This window comes from Vigna unguiculata, chromosome 7 (assembly GCF_037176805.1).
Source record: "Vigna unguiculata cultivar grain cowpea cultivar isolate G323 ecotype 2 chromosome 7, ASM3717680v1, whole genome shotgun sequence".
NCBI lineage: Eukaryota > Viridiplantae > Streptophyta > Magnoliopsida > Fabales > Fabaceae > Vigna > Vigna unguiculata.
Window position 1 is genome coordinate 44,883,622 of NC_140798.1, and position 23,484 is coordinate 44,907,105.

Consider the following 23,484-nt stretch of genomic DNA (forward strand, 5'->3'; position numbering starts at 1 on the left):
AAATTTCACTTCATATTTTAGTTAAATGCTCCTTATGAATCACCCTCAAAAACTTTATGAATTGATCGTAAAATTTTAATTTTAGAAAATTAATCTCTTAAAAGAAATTCCAATTTTAGAAAATTATTCACTTGTTTCAAAAGAACATTAAAAGAATTCTAACAATAACAAAAAATTAACTAGTATGTGTGAATTAAATACCACAATAGTAATATTTATTCCATCATCAAATAATAATTAAAATATAGATATCATTATTCATAATATATCCATCAAAAAATCTATTTAATACCTCACAAATCTTAACCATATAGCCGCATGGACGAATCTTTTTCTATCTCTGTCTCTGGATAAAGCATGCACCCTGGCCGTATCATGGTGCAATGCCAAACACAAACATTAAAAAAAAAACTAAAAAAGGTGACCTTTGTTTTTTCCCATATTCCTATCTAATTCTGATTCAACTTAAATTAATTATACGCCTAATATAGTGTTTAAATTGCAATTCGAAGAAAGTATATAACTATATTGTTACATTTTTTATTTCCTGGCATTTTTCGACATAAAAAAATAGGTTAAAGTATCATTATCCATAAATATATTGGTGTAACTTATATCAATGTATTTCAACTTCTTATAGAAACCAATTACAAGATGAAAGATAATGTTTTGGGTTATGTGGTTTGACTCATGTTTCATTGATGTTATATCTCTCTAATGAATCTTAACCGGCTGATACGAGTGCAGGTCCATGTATCGAAAGTCTTCCTAGGTTCTAGATAAGTATGTCCTGTTAAAATGGACGACGGTACGTGAATGGGTACTCGTAAGTGGGAATGCTTCCGCTGGAGGGGGAGTGTACCAATGTGGTTGAAGGGACTCACCCTTGAGAAAAATATTGGTAGGAATCAAAGTGTGTGAGTCTAAATTTCACATTGGCTAGAGATGAGAAAATAGAACACTATATAAGGATGAAGACCCATATTGTTAGTTGAGAATGATGTCAATGCTTTATGTGATTGAGCTCAAATCTCATTGGTGTTGTGTAATCCTCTATAGACCTAATTATTTGGTAGAAATGTTAAATAAGTGCACTTTCAACCGAAAAAAGAGATGCAATATTAGGAATATTTAATTGAGAAATGAAAAGAGCGTGATAGTTTTCTAATCTAATTTTATGTTATGTATACTTAGCATTGACTGGATTTCTCTTATTACATTAGTATAAATTATGAGAATAATTTATAATTTATAATTATACATACAATTATCTTTAAAAACTAAAATGATTAGGAAAGGGGGAGCATTGGCTTCTCAGTACCGTAAATGTGATTTCGTTTCTGATCAAAACTTTTTACATTAAATATACTTTTAATTCACATAAAATAAACGAGTTTTCTTTTTTATCCTTTGTTTTTTAAGTTTCATCAACTAGTATTTGTGATATAATACTAACATTTGACACCTCAAAAAAGAATTTGTATGATTCATAACATAAATTTATTTTTATCTATTTTAAAATAAATATTAAAAATATTGATTTCAAATTTTTAAAAATAAAAATAAAAAAAAATGTTTTACATAGATTAAAAAAAATCTCTTATTTTACAAGGACAAAAAAATATTATAAAATTTACATGAAAGAAAACATAAATATTTTTTAAATGAACCAGGATATTTAAGTCAAATTATTTTAATCCATGCTAAGATTTAAATATATTTTTAGTATTTATAAAATTAATTTAAAAGTATCTCTAGGCATAAAATCCTTGAAGGAGTACGTTAGGTTTGATATACCCAGAATTGGAATTTAGCACTACTTACCATGAAATTAATTTAATATTACTGATCCTCCTAGGACATATTTATTACACATTATAAACTGACTGTTTTGTGTGTCACTCCATAATTATCATACTATTTTATTTTATTAAAAACTTATCACAACCTTCTCCGGTTGGAATACGTCTCATTCGTACAACACAGCTTTCCTAAAACCAAGAATTAAATCTATATTATTTATTGCATCCATTTTCTACTCCCGTTTGATCTTATAAGATTACAATTTTATTTTCTTACAAAGTAATATTTAAAAAGAAAAATCAAGAAATTAAAGGACACATATTGATGCATATTGTTGACTAACAAGTTTGGCCCATTCTAGAAAAGTTGACTTGACCATAAGAAGACACATTCAAAGTTACGTTCCATGCTGGAACAACAACCAAGCATTCAATAAAAATATTAGTAGCATGGAAGTAAGGGACTCTTGTTTTTGTTTTCTATAAAAAGCAAGCACCAAACTCAATCCTTGTGCAGTGATCAACCATAAACTTTACTCACCAGGTGAAAGCAAAAGGCTCGAAGCGAAACCATGATCAAACATGTTCTTTGCTTTTTGGTATTCCTTCACGCATTTCATCGAACACATGGAGTTGAGTACAGTGTCACTAACAAGGCTCTCTCAACTCCCGGTGGAGTAGCTTTCCGTGACAAAATAGGAGCAGACTACGCGAAGCGAACGCTCGACTCTGCCACCCAATTCATATGGAGGGTCCTTCAGCTGAACAACCCCGGGGACAGAAAAAGCGTGCAGAAGGTAAGTTTATTCGTGGATGACATGGATGGAGTTGCGTATACGAGCAACGACCAGATCCATCTGAGTGCAAGATACGTTGGAAACTACCAAGGGGATGTGAAGAGAGAGGTTTCAGGGGTGCTGTATCATGAAATGGTCCACGTTTGGCAGTGGAATGGGAATGGTGGTGCTCCTGGGGGGTTGATTGAAGGCATAGCAGACTTCGTGAGGCTGAAGGCAAACTATGCACCCAGTCACTGGGTGAAAGCGGGGCAAGGTCAGAAATGGGACCAGGGTTATGATGTTACTGCTCGCTTTTTGGACTATTGTAATACTCTCAAAGGTGGGTTTGTGGCACAGTTGAACAAGTTGATGAGGAATGGTTACAGTGATCAATACTTTGTTCAGTTACTGGGAAAACCAGTGGATCAGCTGTGGCGAGATTATAAGGCCAAGTATGGCAATACTGCCTGAGAGGACTAGCTTCAATTTAAAGAATAAATGAGTATATGACTATGTTTTTCAATAAAATTGTATCAGCTCTAAGATTCTGGTATTAATTACGTATTAGTTTTGATCCAATACTGAACCATATGTCAAAGAAATGATAGAGAAAAATCGTTCACATGTTGACATGTTGTAAGGAGGCAATATTTTGTGTTGTTGAATCTTTATTCCACCAGGCTTAATTGATTCAATCCAAGAAATTATAAAATAAAATTAAATAATATTTACGCAGAAAAAAGGTGGAATAAGCTTAGCTATAATCGTTGGATTTTTTTCTTTTCTTAAAATAAGATTGTACAGATTATATTACACTGTATTTAGTTTTGATGTGCTTTCGAGGTTGGCAGAAGTTCTAACAAAGTGTATAAATGGTGACTAAAAGTCTATTAAAGACAACCACTAATATGGACAAATATAACTATGAATTTACCCTTAGTTATCAAATTGGGACTCATTTGCATTAAAAGAAAAAAATATTCAGTGCCTATCATTCATCTCTATCTTTCAAGAATCAAATCAAGAATTTGTTCATTTTTATATACACTTAATCCTAAAAGTTGTGTAATACTTGTATAAAAAAACAGTTATTTAATGTGGAGAGATATAGTTATTTAATAAAATAAACAGTCAAACAAAAACCTAATTATAAAGCAAACTATATAAATCCTAATACCTCTAGGTCACCGTGAGGCATGCCGGCCTAGTTAATAAATATGTCATCAAATTTTGGAAGAGTTTAAGATATGTTTATTTTGTAAATAATATTTTTTTATTTGATAAACAGAAAATTATTATTGTGCATTGAAATTTTCAAATAATTTATTGCAGAAAAAACTTGACCTGACTTGTATGAATCCCCATTCTTGAGTGTGAGGAATGGTCAACTTACAATAGAATGGAGTGAAGATTTCTTATATATTTTATGATAAGATCTTGTCACAAAATCAACCTTATGATAAGATTTTTATCTATTTATGTTTATTTTGACTATTTATACCAAATGAAATGGATGTTTTCTGAGCACAAGTCACTGTGCCAAATGGCGCACAAACACTCCAAAATAGCACTCCTATGATTCCAAATGGCATCTAAAATTATCATATATCAAATAATTAGAGAGAAATATTTAACTAGAAGAGGGTCTATTTGGTAAAACTAGTTCATACTTATTAGTTGATAAGTTTTTAACTTATAAATTTGAACAGATAAATCAACTTACAAAGACTAGCAGTGTTTGATAAAGTAGTTAATATACGTAAAATAAAAAAATATATAAGTTTTAGTTTAACAAAATTGTGATTTTAAGTTAAAAATATATATATTATTATATAACTATAATTTCAGATTTACAAAAATAAATTTTTATGAAACTTTTTATCGCTTTCCTTTTTTTTCACAACTTTTATATGTTTTTTGAAGCATTATTTTATTCAAATGCGTTTTATATAATTATTATTATTACTTTTCTTAAAAAGTTATCTTTTATTTCTCAATTAAACTATTCTTGCATTGCAATTTATTTTCAATGCAATTGATTAAACAAAACTGTACGTATCTTATCTATTTCTTCTATCCACAATTAGACATCCAATGATGCATATGAAACTTCCTCCTACCAACATTTATTGTGGAAAGACTATTTACATTGCAGAAAAAGAAAAAGTAACCTGTAGACTATGTCTTCTCCATGCTCCTTCTTACTGTAATTATTGGACTACGTCAAATGATACAAAACCGAGTCTATTTTTTTTGTTGAGTTTTTTTTATGTTATTCTCCGTTAAATATTAAAAAAACATAGTTTTAATATTTTAAAAATAATTTTAATATATTTTAAAATTTTAAAATTAATGATATCGATGTATTTTGAAAATAACAGAAAAAAAAATCAGCATACAATCAAAATTCAAGAAAAACCCATGTTACCTGGATCATTCAAAATGCTGTGAGCGAAAAAAACAAACATTAAAAACAACGTGAATGGCGTGGAGCGACCACTTTTTCCTATGTTTTTCATTATATAAATCATCCAACACTATGCTTCTGCAACAACCAGACCACAAAGTCTCTGTAAAAGCAAAGCAACCATGACGATGATGCATGTGCTTTGGTTCTTAGTGTTCGTAGCTGCTGCAATGCAAGGAAGAACAGAAGCAGTGGAATACAGTTTCACTAACAACGCCCTCTCAACCCCCGGTGGCGTGCGTTTCCGTGACGAGATAGGAGAAGAATACGCGAAGCAGACACTGGACTCAGCCACCCAATTCATATGGGGGATCTTCCAGCAAAACGCCCCTGCTGATAGAAAAAACGTGGAGAAGGTGAGCTTATTCGTGGATGACATCGACGGGGCTGCATATACCATCAACAATGAGATTCACGTGAGTGCAAGGTACGTTAATGGGTATAGTGGGGATGTGAGAATAGAAATCACGGGGGTGTTATATCATGAAATGGTTCATGTTTGGCAGTGGAATGGGAATGGTGAGGGTCCTAGTGGATTAATTGAAGGAATTGCAGATTATGTAAGGCTGAAGGCAAACTATGCACCTAGCCACTGGAGAAAAGCAGGGGAAGGAACAAAATGGGACCAGGGTTATGATGTTACTGCTCATTTTCTTGACTATTGTGAGAGTCTGAGAAGTGGGTTTGTGGCACAACTGAATCAGAAGATGAGAACTGCTTATAATGATCAATTCTTTGTTGATCTATTGGGAGAATCGGTGGATCAGCTTTGGAAAGAGTACAAGGATAAGTATGGGAATCTACCCTAGCTAGGTCAACGGTTAAGAACTTGTTCCTTCAAAAAATAAGCGACTGTGTCGCTAGGTTTGTATTACTTGTAAATGTTCATCAGTTGTAAGTTATATTGGAATCGATGTTGTGATTGATTCTGAAGAGAATAAACATTTAGAAGATATAAATCATTATCAGCTATTCTATATTTTTATTAATGATTTTTAAGATGATATATATATATATATATATATATATATATATATATATATATATATATTATCCATCTTACACCAGATTGATTTTCTAATATGGAAAGACGTCGCCAAACCTCTATGTTTGAGTTTCGTTTTCTGAAGATGCAAAATTCTTAATTAAAAGTTTAAATGTATAAGAGGAAAGTTGATTTTCTGTTTTATTTTTGCTCAATCAAATACGCTGTCACTTCAAATGAGAAAATTCTCAATTGAGCAAAATATGTCATTTAAATGGAGAAAAGCTTAAACTCACTTGCTTTTAACCTTGTTTTAGTTGACATGGGTGGTCTCGTTTAAGTTAGAAATTATAATGTTAGCATAGATGAGTCTCGCTTAAATTAAAATTCGAACAGAGACTAAAATGAAATTCTGCTATTCTCGTTTAAGCTAGAATATCAGATTTTCAACATGCAAAAACCAAAAATCCCAAACAAAATTAATAAAAAAAACACAACCACGAACATTAAACCAACATTTTGCACACGATTCAAAACCAAAAACATACAAGACACTTAAAAAGTTTTAAAGTCCTAACTTCCCTTACCTCGACACTAGGAAAACGATTTGCTAGAAGAGAGCTCTAATAGTAACAACACCACAACTCCAAAGACAGATTAGAGAGTTGAAAAACATGCACACAAGAATAAGAATAAGGCTCTAAAGAGGAACACAGAATAAAACCGAAGCAACTGAAATGGAGAGGGAGAAAAACGGGAGTTTAAACTCAACTTACATGGTGAAAAAAAGTTCCACTAGTTGAGATGAGAGTTTCGTAACTGTCCTGGCACAACTCATATTTCAAACCGGGAAAAAAATGAGTGAGATATTTTAATTTTAGGATGCATAATAAAAATATGTGAGCAGCTAAAAAGGATCTTGAAAAAACAATAAACTAACTCTAGGTGCTCTCGTAAAATCACACTTAACACTTTTAAATAAAAGAATGGGTCTTACATACTCAAACTTTAAAATTTCCTAATGTTTAATAATTAGAATAACAATAACTTATAAAAAAATACTTTTCACATATCTAGAAAATAATAACACTCATAACTTATTTTTTATTAAAATAAGTAATTGTTCATCCTTCGTCTAACTAACTAATAATAGCACAATAAAGTTTCTTATACAAATCTCGGGTTGCCCCTTATCATGGACTATACTCCTTCTAATGTTGACCATAAATCTTCATTTAACTTGTATTCTCCAAGACATATAAGGAGAAATAACTTTTATTTATGCAAATTTATATTTCAGCATTTTCAACTATTTTGTGATAGATGTTTTCTGTTTTTGACGCTTCTCATTAGAATGGTCTAGATCATATCCGATACGGCACTGCAATTACCAGGAAAGGAGAGGATTTAGAATGTGCTTAAGGAAACAAACATACATTTAAAACGAAGTCAATGTCGTGATCGACCAGCACCTTCTCTTTTCTGCACATAAAGCACTATAACCATGCTTTTCAACCACACTTTGATTCTTCAACAGAAACCAAAAGTCTCACTAATGTACAATTTTTAATTAAAATTATATTTTAAAATCAATGTCTCCGAGACTCATTTTTAATTTATTCAGTGGTTTATAATTAAATTTCTTTTTATCATATATTTGTCCTGTTGGAAAACACATTTTCCTTAAAAAGATAAGTAAAATAAGAAAGTGAAATAAATTGAGTTATAATGGGAGAAGAGAAGAAAAAAAAAAGAACGTACAATGTGATTACTTATATTAAAATAAAGAAATGAAAAAAAAAATACATATTTCATTGATATGATGCATTTAAGAAGAAGTATTTTAGGTAGAATAGATAATATATTGTTGAATTTTGCAAAACAAATTTTTTTCTGTATTGGACATTTGTACTTTCCAAGACCAAGACCATTAAGGGGAGACTTTCCTGTTTCCAGTCTACCCAAGTAAATTTACATTCCACAGTACATTTTCAATCAGGCTTTATTCCTAAACCTAATGAGTACTTTCATTTGAAAGAGTAAAAAAAAATATAAATAATGAAAAAAGTGTAATATATATATATATATATATATATATATATATAATGTTTTAATATAGGGATAATTTTCAAAAACATAAATTATAACTAAAATAAACATAAATAAAAATCATTATAAATAATAATAATAAAATTATATTTAAAATAAAAATTAAATAATATTCACTAAATATCAAAATTTAAATAATTTTTAGTATTATTTTAATGATATATCTTTAGAATATAAAAATATATATTACTAATCGATCAAACATATATAAATATATAAATATTGTGTATTATATGAACTTAGTGTGTTTGAAAATATTTAGAGAAATTGTGTGGGGTTAGACGATTTTCGTTATAATACAAAGGGACGTAATCAATTATAGAACAATATGGTGTGCCCGTGATATCACAAGAGAGGTAATTGAAGTATATGCAAATCTCACTCCCTTTGTCTCTACATTTACCTTTATTTCTCTTTTATTCTTACTTTTGCACATTTATCTCAAATGCAATAAAAAGTAAACAATTTTATTGAAATACTTTTTATGTTTTTTTTTATTTTTGTTTTTTACATATTCTCATTCTCACATGTTTTCTTCTACTTATAAATAACAAAATAGAAAGTTAGACACAAACTTATGTTTTATATTCTGCTCATACATATTTGTTCATTAATATTAAAATATAAGTTTAATAAATAATATTTTTCATCAACATTAATTTTTTTTATATATTTATTATTTTATAAATATAAAAGAAAAAATTATATAGCATGTACTTTTTATAACCATTTAATCTATTATCATATATTTTTCTTTTAAATAATTACTATGTCTCAATCTTTTATTACATCTTGATAAATTATTTCTATTCTTAAACTTTTTTTTAGATAGTTATTTTTATTTTTAAACTTTTTTTTTAGATAAGTATATAGTTAAATAGTAAAAAAAAAGATTCATTTATTTAAATATTTATCAAAACTAAAAAACGAAATAGAATAGAATATATTATTTTGACCTTTCAAAATGTACGGTCAAACTTCACAACTGCGCGAGGAGAATATATTATTTTCTTTATTCTCTATTTTCAAAAATAATTCAAAATTCAAATAAGAATCAGAGGAATATCTTTTTTATTTATTTGTTTTAATATACTGTTTTCTCATGAAATAGAAGAAAAAAAAAATCAATCACTGACCAAACCTCTCCTAAAAATAATTTTTCGTACATGATGATGTTTTTGGTTGGATTCGGAAACATGTAGATAGTGTTACACACAACACAACTAAAAGACATCATGTTGGAAAACATGATTCAGTAAAGAAGTATTGATATAGCAAAAGCTGATGTTAGTATTGCCGAATTGCTGAAATAATTTGCGCAATGCCTTCCAATTTTCTTCTTTCTTTGAGAAGCATCTTAGCGAAGTCAAGAGCTCGGCGTTCACAAGTTGCCCTTTTGGCAACATCAGCAATGGATTCCAAATCCTCGATATGCGCCACACCAACAATTCTCCTGTCAATCAAGTTATTAATTATATGATCAAGAATCACTACATAGCATAGTTAACATAAACCAAAAAATCCAAAAAATCATAATTAGATACACATATTATATATCATTCTCTTCTGCAATCTCACATTATCTTTACCTCTTGTTAAAAGAGGAAAACAAATTACAGAGAAAAAGTCTCACCGTATCATTTTAGCAGCACCAAATCCAAGACTATCGTGAAACAAATTTGTCATGTATTTCTTCTGTACAAGGAGTTGAACCTCGGGATTGTTATAGATTGCTGGAAGATACGCTTCACCAGCACCATTTCTGTGCTCATCCCAAAGTGAGGTGAATTTCTGATGGAAAAGGTTCCAAGTGTCTTCGATTGTCTTCAGAATCCACTCCTTATAGGCCTGCGCGCAACATAGAATTTTACATCAGAAATAAATAACACTCATTCTCCGCTACAATCAATGGTCTTAGACAATTATGTAGGATTACAGTTTAAATGCCAAAGCACATTATCTTAAGCAACCTGCATCGTGATACAGTAACTCCAGTGAATAGAAAAGGCCACCTAAATGAGGTGAAGACACAACGGTTGATAAACAAAACAAGGCTACTTCCAGCTAACAATAGATGCAGTGCCAACCAAATCTTCGACTTTGTTTTTAATAAAAGAACGATGTAATGAGTGCTTGATTTATAATTAGCACAAATTCCAAGCATGTTCAAGTCAATCCATGGGCATGGTATCATGAATTTGAATGTCCATTTCGTGCTCTTGAAAGGAAATCCAAACACACCAATAGAAGTACAAGGTCCGAGGATAAGAAATCTTCAACAAAGTCAGAACAGAAAGAGAGAAAGGAACTCCTAAAAAGTACTAAGTGTAAGACCATGTGCTGAACACAAACATGAAACAATTCTATCCAAAAACCAAGTCTTCACTTATTAGTAGTGTTGGACTAAAACAAGCACATGGTATATTTCTGATTACTCATCAACAAGTACACTGGAATCCTTCTCTTAGGATATAACAAGGAGCCAGTCATTGGCACCTCACAGACAAAACAAGAGAACAATACAGTAAATTAAGAACTACAAATAAGCAGAGACAGCAAAAATCAGAAATAGCTGGTGCAAATGCCATGATATGTCTAAAAATATGTAGAACTCTTGAAATAAACAAGCCTCTGTCATGAAACAAAACTACCATTGTGAAATAAAAAGTACAACTAAAAAATAAAGAGTCTAAGTTTTACTTTGATTTTGGACAATAACAATAAATATGTGACTAAATAACAACTATAGCATATAAAGAAGAGGATAAGTAAGGATCACAGAAGACATGGAAAAAGAGGACTTACTTTTCGATCATTTGCTTCATCAGCATGCCCATCTTGAGCAAAGAAGGCCAAAATCAAGTTTCCCAAGAATGCTCCAACATCAAAACCCATTGGTCCATAAAATGCAAATTCTGGATCAATAACTTGAGTTGATTCACGAGTAACCATCACAGAACCAGTGTGTAGATCACCATGTATTAGTGCCTGGGCCCTCTCGATGAACCTATAGAAACATAAATTATTATTCTTATAACAAAAATGTAACAACAAAATTACTTAATATACTGGGTACAAAAAGTGTATCACAATACATAGATTTCAGCTCAGCAACTTCAAGCTTCAGCAGGTTGTCTTCCCGGACAGCCTCAGCATCACGGTCAAGATAGGGCGTAGTCCAACGATTATATTCAGAAATTTTATAAGGGTCAGAGAAAACGACCTGCTCAGTAAGCCTGCATAGCTCCACATTGCCACAAAATTCGGCAACTGCACGAAGCAAATATGAATTCAAATTAATGGTAACACCCGTAGATAATTATGTGTAAGACCTTCCTTGTAGTCACAAAAAGAGGATATCGTTCAGAGTAAATATACATAAATTTCACAATGATACACTGATTACAAGAAAATAAAATGAATGTTGAACTATTTACTCTGTCCGTGACGTCTTTATTTAATGTTTTAGTTCCTAAATTAGAAAACAGTATAGGATAGATCCCTATACGAGTATAAAAGTTAGCTTTTGGTCATTTTGGTGGGTACAACCATAAAATAATCTGACAGATATAAGCTGTCACAAAAAACTGTATAAATAAAAATAGTACTTTTCTCAATCAGGGACTAAACCTTAAAATGGAAACAGTTATCGAGATCATGCAATAGATTACCTAAAACGAATTAAGAGAGGCAAAATGAGTCAAAGTTCTAGCATAAGTTAAAATCAATTTATACATCCTGACATTTTAAAGTTAAATCAGTTTATAAAGCCTAACATTTTTAGAAATTCCCTTGTCTAGCTTCTCAAAAAAGTGGCAAGAGTTAGGTTATACCGTCTCGTTTGTGCTCAGTAGTGGAACGGAAAAGCAGAGACGTGAAGAAGAGTGTCCTTGCCATGAAATCAGCCATATGCTCAGCTAAAAGAGGGTATTCAATTCCTGCAATCAACCCTTTTCTGAGGATTATATGCGGGGGCTCCAAGTAACGGATGGCGATCAAAGACATGGTACGATCAAAGTGATACACTTCAGGGACATGTTCAGGGCTCAAACGACCCTCTTCTTTCAGTGCCAGCGTCTCAAAATAAGCCCTCTCCTTTGTCATGGGCCACGATTCCCCAATGCAACGAACGTACGGCAGAGCCTATAACAAATTCAAAACCCCAAAGACACAATTTTGAGCTTTGAAACAATTCAAAACCCCAAAGACAGAGGTTTGAGCTTTGAGACAGTGAGACAAAAAGAAACGAAATTGGCTATTGCCCATGATTTCTTGGAGCATAGGGCCTTTGGGTTTTGGATCGTGAAAGTGTCTGTTACCTGTTTGATGACAAGAGAACCTTGGGAGTTGGAAACAATGTAGACGAAGTTAAGATTGCCATCTCCGACTTCTTTAACTGATAAATCATCAAAACTGTTGGCGAGTCTGGAGGAGAGAGCAGGAACGGACTTTATGTATTCGACGAGGGTCTTCTCGTCGAGCGGTCGGAACTCCGAGAAAACCATGGTGGCGGCGATGGTGGCGGCGATGGTGGCGAGGAGGGAGTGGAGCAATGGTACTCTCTCAAGTCCCAAATTGGTGGAATCTTTGAAGTGCGTCTTACTATTCTTTATTTGGAAGAAGCACGCTACAAACTACTGAGATTTTTTTTCACACAAATTTCATTTGATTCTCCTAAAGAGATATCCACTGTGATTTTCTTTTGAAAAATTTAACTGTCATATTTGTTAATCAAGTAACCTATGTGGTAATTTTCATTTAAGAATCTTATAGAATACTTATTCAAAACATTATTATGACATTGATACTGATTGACTATCATTAAAGAATTTAATATACAATAAATTATAAATTAATTAACTTTTAGAAATTATCCAGATGGTTTTTTTTCTTCCTCTTTGGAATAATTCAGTAACTTCAGAGGTTCAGATAAGAGTGATTGAAAGACTTTTGTTTTAGAGAAGGGAAATGGCATGCAATGAACCTGGACAGAATTTTTATTTTTTATTTTTTGTCAAAGGCGTGATTTTGATCAAGTTTGGGTATTAAAGTAGTGGACCTCGTTTATCTTGGGAGAATCCTGAAATTTTGAATTTTGAAATATCTGTTTCAAATTCCATGTCTAATATATTACTATGTATATAAGTTATTGTCGTTTTTAAAATTTTAATTTGTTTAGACAATTTTTGAAAAAGTTATTGTTATAAAGTTATTACGAATTAAAATATATAATATTTTAAATATAAAGATCCTAATAATATTGCATGTTAAGTTGCGATTAGTTATTTATAATAATAATTATATATCTATAAAAGTATAATTTAATATGAATATGATATAAATGAGTAATTTAAAATTGAAAAATATATTTATATAAATAATATTTTTCAATATCATCGATACAAATATAGAAGATTTTACGACGAAATTTTAGATCAGTTAAAGCAAAACCAATGTAAAAAATATAAAAAGAACGTCGTGACAGATTTATATTTTGAATTATGTATTTATCGGTTGTCAACTCATCGATATAATGTAATATAAAATATTTATCATGTTAGATAACTGATGTAATAAGTCAATTTAGAAACAAATAAATTGAGCACATACTACATTTATTTAAATAAAAATGATGTAATAATTAATATTTGAAATAAAAAATAAACTTTCAGTTAATAAAATTAATGTTTATATTTGATTAGTTGAAATAATATGGTTTTAGTTATTTGATTAGTTCAAATATGAATATAAACTTTTAAGATACATTGTTATTTACTTCATACAACATATTGTAAAGTGTATTTTATGCTTTTCTTTAATCATATTTTTTTTATCTTGTCAAGTGTAAATATTCAAAACTATGTATTATTGTATATATCATATTAATTAAAGATCTTTTAAAAAATTTATTTAAAGTGAAAAGAACAAAAAAAAATATATGCGAAACAAATTCACTCCTCTTGATTGTAAAAGATTGTTCTATCTATACTAATAATTAATATATATATATATATATATATATATATATATATATATATATATATATAATTTTAGCAAATAAAAATAATACTAAAAAAATCTATATTCTTTTTGGAATATGAAATTTCCTTTCTTCCTCCAATAGGTGCATCCTCGTACTCGGGTTTGTCACCTTAAAAGCAAAAGGAATTGTACGGCTTCGGTGTACTGTATGTAACTTCCGCAATCAGCTGCTTCGAAAATTATCCCCTCTTCACAAACTTATCTCATTTCAAAGGATGCAACATCTACATGAATTGACAATGGAACCTTCTGCTAAACGCCGTTCATATTAATTTTTACCAGAGAGAAAAGAACAAATTCAAAAATATTTTCTGAAAATTTACTTTAAAGGCTCTTGATTTAAAATAATCCAACACAAATACAATCTGCATTATCTACAAGTACATATGATATACAAGTACAATATATGTATGAATCGAATATCACGTAACGTCGATATATGTTTATTTTGAAAATAATAGAATACAATACGTAATATATATGTAATATATATGTATATTAAAAAATGTACAATAATTTTTAAAAATTTAATTTTTAAAAAATATACAATAATTATATATATATATATATATATATATAATTGTTATTGTGTAAATCTAAATTAAAATCGTATGTACTAAAATTGTTAACATAAAAATTCATTATCATAAAAGTATTACTATTTTATTAATTACATATTTCATTGACAGTATATTAAAGTATCCTAAAATATTAAACATAAATACGTGTCAGACACAAATACATGACTCAAATTAAAATACTATTACATAATAGACAAATATACATACTTCAATCGAACAAAAGAACAATACAATATTCTTAACGAAGATTTCGGAATTCTAAAATAAATAAATATTTTATTATAAATTTAAGTTTGAAATACACTTTTTTTCCTTTTTTTCTATTCACAAGTTTTAAAATACGTAACCAAATATTATATATATGTCTTGTGAAATTTTATATTAAGTTAATTTGTTCGTCCTCTAATAGTTTTTTAATTAAATAAGTGTTTTATTTTCTTATATTTTAATTAATATTCAAGTTTATTTAAAAAATATTAGTTAACCATCATTATGTTAATTAAAATTTATACCTAATTAAAATTTGTAGTTCATTGTTTATCTCTTTTAATTATAAGTAGATAATCTTTCTTTCATAATTTTAGGTGTATAGTTTTTAACTAAAATACATTGATAACCTAATTACTTTTATATTGTTATCCAAATTCAAAATTATTAACTTGTAGATAATTACATAGAAGTAATGCTTAAGAAACTATTATTATTGTCATTTAATATTATAATCTTGTTTTACATTGTTAGATATGCTTAGAAAATCATATTTATACAGAAAAAAAAAAGTGATATACATTTTAATTTGAGCGGTTTATCTTAATCACAGTACCTTTGTTCTTTGAAATGTACCCTTCCTTAATATTTAATTTTTAATCCAACTACCGTTTACTTAAAATACAAGTTACGGTAAAGTATTATATAATCAATGGTTAACAATTTAAATAATGAAAAATGTTATCCGGTCGTGGTTTACATACTTCTTTTTATCTGTTATTTTCTGATATATTTTTTAAAGTTAAATGTTTTATCCGAACAATATTATATATATATATATATATATATATATATATATATATATATATATTATTACGTATAACTATAATTTTTTAATGACTATAATTATAACCCATATAAAAATATATAATTCAATAATGGTTCAATAGTAGTATCAGAATCGATAGTTCAGAGTAACCGACTATATTGTATAACCATAAATAACACAAAAAAGGGTTACCGAAGTGACTGACTCTTGAGAGGAGATTGTTCGGAATAGTGCAAGTGTAAGTCAAAGTCTCACGTTGGATAAAAACGACAAAGTTAAACACTATATAAGAATAAAGACCCATAACGCCATTGTCTTAAGTTTTTTTTGTAAAAGTGATATCAAATGTCTTATATATATAAGACTAATGTTATATAATCATATAGAATCAGAATCTTTTAATGACTATAATTATAATCCACGTGAAAAAAAAATATAAACCCATAAGGTATAACTGTTGAAGACGTGTGAGAGAGGCATGAGTACGAGTGTATAAGTATTGAGGTAGGTGCAGGTTGAGAAGGTTGAGGGATGAGAATGATGGAAAAGTTGTTGGTGGGAAGTAGTGTCTGCATAATATTAGTGTTGGCGAACAGTGTGGAGAGCTTTGAGCACCAAAAACAGCGACACAGTTTATGCGAGTTGCTTATTCTTCCATCCGTTTACGTTTGCTCCCAATACACTGTAAGAACAAGCTCTTTCGCTAACACAACAAATTAAGTCAAACTTTGTATGATCTAAGGTTGTCTGTAAATGGAATAAAAAAAGGTTTTTCTTTGTCTTGTTACTCTCAGGTTGAAACCATGGATGGTGATGTGAACGATGGTGAAGCTCTCCTTCTGCTTCTGCTTCTGCATGGCTTATTCATGGTTGTTACCACCTCATTTTAATTCACTCTTCATAATCATAATGATATGATATGCGTTAAACAATGCATGTTAACTCAATTAGCTTCTGCTGAAAATCCAAATGCCACACCTTCATTTCATTGTACGAAGTTTTGCAAGAATATTGCTGTAACTCTAATCCATTGTCTTGTTTGCACTGTTCTTATTCTTGGGATGGATATGCATGATTTTATTTTAATTTTGTTAATTTATTATGTCATAAAAATTTAAATATTTTGTATAAAAATTTATTTTAAATGTTAAAATAGTGGTCAATTTTATTTATAAAGCATATAACTAATTTCATTTTTTAATATTTAAAATACTTTCCTTACTACATTGTTTTCATCACAGCATAATTTCTTTAGCAATTTCGTTTTTCCATAAATGCTAATAAGGAAAGCATTATAAACATTTAATTTGAAGAAACATTTATATAATCTAAAATTTTCTAGGATTTTTTTATTTTCAAATTAAAGGTTATTTTATAAAAATTACAAATGATATAACTTAATATTTTTTACATATATTTGGTAAGTAATTTTAAAACACAATGTCATATAAAATTGAATTATACAATGTGATTTGTGCTTTCTTTTTGAAAAAAAAAAAAAGAAGAATAGAAGTTGATGATTGATAATTTCACGGCTTTCAAAATAACTATGTATTAGTGCATTATTACTTATATTTTTTTAATTTAAAATAACTCGGCTTAAAATAATACTTACAATCATCTGGTTTTATAATATATATTCACTTTTATACTTTTTGCTCAGATGTCATTTATATCTATTATAATTTTTAAATAGACATTTATCTTTTCTTTAATTTTTTTTTATAAAATTTCTTTTTAATTAGTAAAAAGACATTTACTTTTCTTATTTTATTGAAAATATTATATTAACATTTTAGATTAAATCATTTTACATTAAAGTTACACAAAAAATTAAAAAAATTAAAAAAATATACAAACAAGAAAGAGGAAATTAGATTTTCCAACCAGAACAAAGGAAACGGGTGTCACATTTAAAAGAGGGGTAATTATCATTTATTTAAAACAAAAGTAAATGTTTATATGTTTCTGTAAAAACCATTATTGTGTTTTTGAAATAATACTAGTAATAAATATCTATTTTAAAATTAAAAAATTTAAATAATATTTAATGTAATAACTCCATGAAAAAGATAAATTTGATTTTTTTTCTTGTTCAAAATTATATTAAATCCTATTATATGCATGACCGTTTCCTATAATTCCTTTTGTTGTTTGTCACTAGTTTGTCATATTTAAATTATTTTCTAAATTGAGCATTTTCATTGGGTCTATCAAAGTCCAAATTGTACATCAAATAAAAATCTTACGAAGAAGTTATACTTGAAAGCACAATTATTGTGATTTGTAACACTATATTTTATCAGTGTTCAGCACTTAAATTTAGTTAATCTGCAACTGAACTGGAAATTTTCATTTTATCAGTAGTGTCTTTCTATCATTGATGGAAAAGTTAGGGTTTATAGTTTTTTTACCATGCCTGTAATGTGAATCGCGTGGCCTGTGATGCCTTTGTAACATTTTGAGATTGGAGTTAGCAGGATTTAGCAATGCATGATTTTGCAGAAATGACCAATTACATTCATTCAGGAACAAACTCAAAGCTCTTTGTACTCGAGTGTTCACAGGTATTTATGATTCTTGAAACCAACATTTTCACCTGCTTTTGGTGCTTACTACAGCATAAACATGTTATATATTTTCCATCCTTCAAAGGGTATTGTCTTTTGCTGTGTTGCCTTCACTCAACTGGAGATAGCAGAAAAGCTTGAAGCTGCAAACCACAATGTGTTGTCACGTGCTGAAAATAAAGCCAGAGTTTCCACAGTTTCTTCGTTTCAGTCTCAACCAAGTTCATGGAAACGGTTTCAGGTGCTTTATCCCTATCACCCATTAATCAAGTTCTTAGAAAATCCTTTTACTCACCCTGCTCTGCTTGTTCATCAATTTCGATATTTGATGTTGGCGTGCGTGTAATCTGGGTTAATGGTACCTCACTTTTCACGAAAGATCCAAATTTTGCAGAACATTGATTAATTCCCAGAGTTTTTATTTGGAATTAGTTTCTTTCATGCGACGTTTTTTATCAAGGAGGCTACTCTACTTCACCCCTGTAATCTTTAATGGATTAAACGTTTTTATTTTTTTAAATAATGGAATGAGCTATAGTAAGAGACTTAGAATGCAAAATCAAAGGCTTACTTTTTTGGTGATTCAGACTGTTAATGCAAGAATCATGGAAATGGAACACGTTAGTAATGTTACAAAGTTGCAGAATCTGCTTCTTATATCCTTAATGCTCTCACTGCACTGCACTTTGAAAATGGTATAAGATACTACCAGAGTGTCTCATAGTTTCACTTGATGAAGCAAAGATCACAAGATTTTGAATAAGAGCGCAGTGACAGTTAACCATTCTTGAGTGGCTCCTAATTTGACTACTGCATGTTTCACAATAAAGTACGTGTGCCTTTGAGAAATTGTCTCTAAATAGACTCTATTTCCATTGTTGTTTTCTATGTTGCACTGCAGGATCTTGCTATGGCATTGGTATTTGTAATAGGCTATGCAGTCATCATGTTTGAAGAATATCTAGCCTTCAATAAAAGTGGAGTGGGACTGTTGATGGCTGTAAGCTTATGGGTGATACGAAGTATTGGGGTAAATGTCTAAATTTTCTATTGATTTTTCACACTTGATTCTTTCTTGATTAATGATTTGTCAAAACTTGATGTGTTCATGGACAAACTTTTTAAGCTTTTATACTCTGTTTCAACAAAAAGAGTAGAAAGGAAAGAAATAGAATAGAAAAAAGATACAATGAGTAAAAACCAAATATATTTGTTGGATGCTTCCGTTGAAAGAAATAGGTGAGAAATAAAACCAAATATATTTTTTGTTTCTATTTGTAGGTTAAAGTTTTCCAACTTTGACATTCGGAGCAACGGGTAGCTATAGTTATAAAAGAAATATATTTTTCTACCATTGATATTATGGCAAAGAGGTTCCTCCAGCATCCCAATACAATTACTTAACAAATGATAATCGTTCACTACTGAATTTGTCTCCTTTCTTTTATTTGGACTTTGCATTGCTCTTTACTTTTATTCTTCATGGATTTGTCTGTAGGCTCCATCAACTGATATAGCAGTTTCAGAGCTAACACATGCATCTGCACAAGTCAGTGAAATAGTATTTTTCTTGGTTGGTGTAATGACTATTGTTGAGATAATTGACGCTCATCGAGGATTTAAGCTTGTTACAGACAATATAACAACCCAAAATCCACGCCTTCTCCTATGGGTGGTAAGTGATTTCCTGTTGCCAATGCATTGTTGTTGGCAAAAAAAAAGAATCTTCTAAGCTGATTCTTTCTGAAGTGCCTACATGTTTGTTCAACATTTGATTGATTAATTTGCAGATTGGATTTGTTACGTTCTTTCTAAGTTCAGTTCTAGACAGCTTGGCAAGTACCGTAGTGATGATTTCTCTATTGCGAAAATTGGTACCTCTGTCAGAGTTACGGAAGTATGTATTTGTTATTAACTTTCAATGTGAAGTACTAAATATGACCATATCTCATACAATACCACAAAAATAATTGAATGGACATTCATGCATCATCTAAGATTTCGATCATTAGTGTTTAATTGGTGCACTTCATCATACATATGAAGAAGTTGGTATGGATTCTTTTGACAGGATATTGGGAGCTGTTGTTGTAATAGCAGCAAATGCTGGTGGTGCATGGAGTCCTATTGGTGCTGTTACCACTACTATGCTGTGGATACACGGTCAAGTATCTGTAGTACAAACAATGAAGGTTATCTGTTGGGAAATATCTGTTCAGATCATATGAACAGTTTGTGTGAAATATCTGTAGAACAAACAATGAAGGTTATTGGGTTTTCTTTGTTTTGCAGGATTTGTTTATACCATCAGTCATTTCTCTAGCTGTTCCTCTAGTTCTGATGTCCCTCACTAGGTAGACACTCTTCTTCATACACTGCAAAAGTTAGCCTCAAAAGCTGATTTGAATACTGAGATTTAGCTTAACATATAGAACTTAGATAACGTTGGTTCTTAACTTTGTCTTCACCAGTGTAGTTAATGATGGAAAAGGACAAAACTCTCTCGATGTCTTTGCCTCTGAGGAGAGTGTTCCACAAGGACTTTTTGTTTTCTCCTTGAGTTTAGGAGCTTTGCTTTTTGTCCCAGTGTTCAGGGCCCTCACAGGTTTACCTCCCTACATGGGAATGCTTCTCGGACTTGGCATGCTTTGGATCGTCACCGATGTTATCCATTATGGTGACTCTGAGAGGCAAAAGCTAAAAGTGCCACATGCTCTGTCAAGAATAGACACTCAGGGAGCACTGTTTTTCCTGGGAATTCTATTATCCGTTAGCAGGTAGTGAGGAAATAAATTTTAGTTTTTCTGCTGCCGTAAGTTTTGCACAATAACCATGTGTTCATGCATTTCGATCAATTAGCCTGGAGGTAGCAGGGATTCTTCAGGAAATAGCAAATTACTTTGATGCACATGTGCCGAGTAGTGAACTGATTGCAAGTGCTATTGGACTCATATCTGCTGTAATAGACAATGTTCCATTGGTTGCTGCAACAATGGGAATGTACGATGTCTCTTCTTTCCCTCAAGATTCTGAATTCTGGCAATTGATTGCATTATGTGCTAGTACTGGTGGATCCATATTAATTGTTGGTTCAGCTGCTGGAGTTGCGTTTATGGGGATTGAAAAGGTGAACTTCTGTTGGTACTTACGGAAGGTATTTCCTACTCACAATTGATATCATAAAATGTTAATGCTTAGTTCATGAGATTGGTGGTGTTTATGTCTCTGTTGCAGGTTAGTGGCTTTGCTTTAGCAGGTTATGCTGCTGGTATTGCTGCCTATTTAGTGCTTCATAATCTCAACATGTCCCAACAAACTCTCGGGGGAGGTTCCTTTCTTTCTGCTTCATAAATCAAGAATTTGAACATGAAGATTCGCTTTTCATGGTACCAAGAGCAGCATAGTTTGTAAAATAATAACGAGTACAACTCAACCAGTAAAATAAGTAGTTAAAAGGTTAACATTTTAGTGTGCATACAACAAAAAAACCTAGGTAAAAAGCACCAGGTAAAGATTTTAGGGTAATGAGTAAAATTCGAATAAAACCATTGGATTTTAACTACATTGAATTTCGTTTAGTGTATAAAAATTTAATTACTCTTGTTTATCTTTAGAACTTGTTTAGTCTGAATTTTAACACACTTACAAGAAAGATAACTTACGTATCTCTTAAGCTATATCAAATACCCTCCCAACTGCATAAAAAACAGAGAAACCATTATTGTACGAGTCTATGCACTCTTCCCATTTCAATATCTCTTCCCTTCTAAGGAAAGGAAACATATTTCTGACATAGCGTCAACTGGTGCAAATTTTGAGAAAACATGGTGTATATTGGCTTATAACAGAGTGGGCATGATTACAAATGGATTTTGGTGTTTAGCATGTGACATGTGCCCAAACCCATGATTCAACCATAAACGTATGATGCAACTAATGATAAATTAATAAATGTTTTAAACTCAACGCAAGATTGAAGAGAGTGTTTAATTATGCAGTAATATTGGTTTAAGATCTTTACCTACCTTCACGACTATTGTTAGAAGCGAGTATTGGAACAGAGAACCACAGCACAAACTTAAAAATTAGGTATAAATACACATTTGGTATCCAAACTTTTTCGGAAAGTTCAATGTGGTATCTGAACTTTAGGAATGTTCAATTTGGTACCCCAATATTCTAAAGAGGTTCAATTTGGTCCTCTCCGTTAAGTTGGAGTTAACACCGTGTCCGTACACGTGTAAAGCCATGAAATTTTTATTTTTTTTTTTAATTTTTTTTCAAAAAATTAATTTTTTTTCAAAAAATTAATTTTTTTTTTCAAAAAATTTAAAAAATTGTCACGTGTCAGTTTATCATCGTGCCACGTGGCAGCTTACAAGCATGACACGTGGCAGTGTAATAGTTGTTTTCAATTTAGTACCCCAATTTAAATTTTTGGTTCAATTTAGTACCCAAATTTTTTAAAATGATCCAATTTCGTCCTTTCCTATTTGAGACCAAATTAGTAAATAAGCTTAATTATAATTTATATAAACATGTTAAAATAATTGTTTTGAATTTATACATCAAATCACTACACCTAAATATTCAAATTATTTTATTTTTTACAAGTGTAAAAAATTTCATGTATAAAAAATTACAAAGGTTAAAATAAAAAAAATAAAATAATTTAAGTATTTAGGTGAAATGATTTGATGTATATATATTATAAAAAGTTATTGTAACATGTATATATAGGTTGTAATTAAGCTTATTTACTAAGTTGGTCTCAAATGGAAGATGGCGAAATTGAATGATTTTAAAAAATTGGGGTACTAAATTGAACCAAAAATTTAAATTGGAGTACTAAATTGAAAACAACTATTACACTGCCACGTGTCATGCTTGTAAGCTGCCACGTGGCACGATAATAAACTGACACGTGGCAGTTTTTTAAATTTTTGAAAAAAAAATTAATTTTTTGAAAAAAAAATTAATTTTTTGAAAAAAAATTTAAAAAAAATAAAAATTTCATAGCTTGACACGTGTCCTGTACGGACATGGTGTTAACTCCAACTTAACGGAAAGGACCAAATTGAACCTCTTTAGAAAATTGGGTTACCAAATTGAA

General features: G+C 30.2%; 4 protein-coding genes across 5 annotated transcripts; 3 read left to right on the top strand and 1 right to left on the bottom strand.

Annotated features, from left to right (window-relative positions):
* The first annotated feature begins 2,282 nt into the window (after positions 1-2,282).
* On the top strand, positions 2,283-3,209 carry LOC114189951 (uncharacterized). Its single transcript, XM_028078680.2, has one exon. It carries the CDS (start codon positions 2,375-2,377, stop codon positions 3,050-3,052), a length of 678 nt encoding a protein of 225 aa, XP_027934481.1. The 5' UTR covers positions 2,283-2,374; the 3' UTR covers positions 3,053-3,209.
* A 1,904-nt stretch (positions 3,210-5,113) lies between these two features.
* LOC114190557 (uncharacterized) lies at positions 5,114-6,027 on the top strand. The gene has a single exon (XM_028079493.2). The coding sequence runs from the start codon at positions 5,171-5,173 to the stop codon at positions 5,855-5,857; it is 687 nt and encodes a 228-aa protein (XP_027935294.1). The 5' UTR covers positions 5,114-5,170; the 3' UTR covers positions 5,858-6,027.
* A 3,157-nt stretch (positions 6,028-9,184) lies between these two features.
* Positions 9,185-12,790, bottom strand: MTK (S-methyl-5-thioribose kinase). The gene is made up of 6 exons (XM_028082279.2): positions 12,462-12,790; positions 11,976-12,285; positions 11,238-11,412; positions 10,948-11,149; positions 9,776-9,990; positions 9,185-9,595 (listed from the first exon to the last, which is right to left on the bottom strand). The coding sequence occupies exons 1-6, from the start codon at positions 12,645-12,647 to the stop codon at positions 9,430-9,432; spliced, it is 1,254 nt and encodes a 417-aa protein (XP_027938080.1). The 5' UTR covers positions 12,648-12,790; the 3' UTR covers positions 9,185-9,429.
* Positions 12,791-16,315: 3,525 nt separating this feature from the next.
* Positions 16,316-22,002, top strand: LOC114190920 (sodium/proton antiporter 2-like). Of its 2 annotated transcripts, none has more exons than XM_085676197.1 (12): positions 16,316-16,485; positions 16,596-16,670; positions 18,282-18,368; positions 18,457-18,612; positions 19,273-19,401; positions 19,870-20,046; positions 20,162-20,268; positions 20,443-20,563; positions 20,664-20,725; positions 20,843-21,148; positions 21,231-21,498; positions 21,606-22,002. In XM_085676197.1, the coding sequence occupies exons 1-12, from the start codon at positions 16,333-16,335 to the stop codon at positions 21,720-21,722; spliced, it is 1,758 nt and encodes a 585-aa protein (XP_085532323.1). In that variant the 5' UTR covers positions 16,316-16,332; the 3' UTR covers positions 21,723-22,002. The 2 variants fall into 2 exon arrangements, with proteins under 2 accessions (XP_085532323.1, XP_027935799.2); XM_028079998.2 differs by having other exon boundaries at positions 16,318-16,485; positions 21,231-21,525.
* The last annotated feature ends 1,482 nt before the right edge of the window (positions 22,003-23,484 follow it).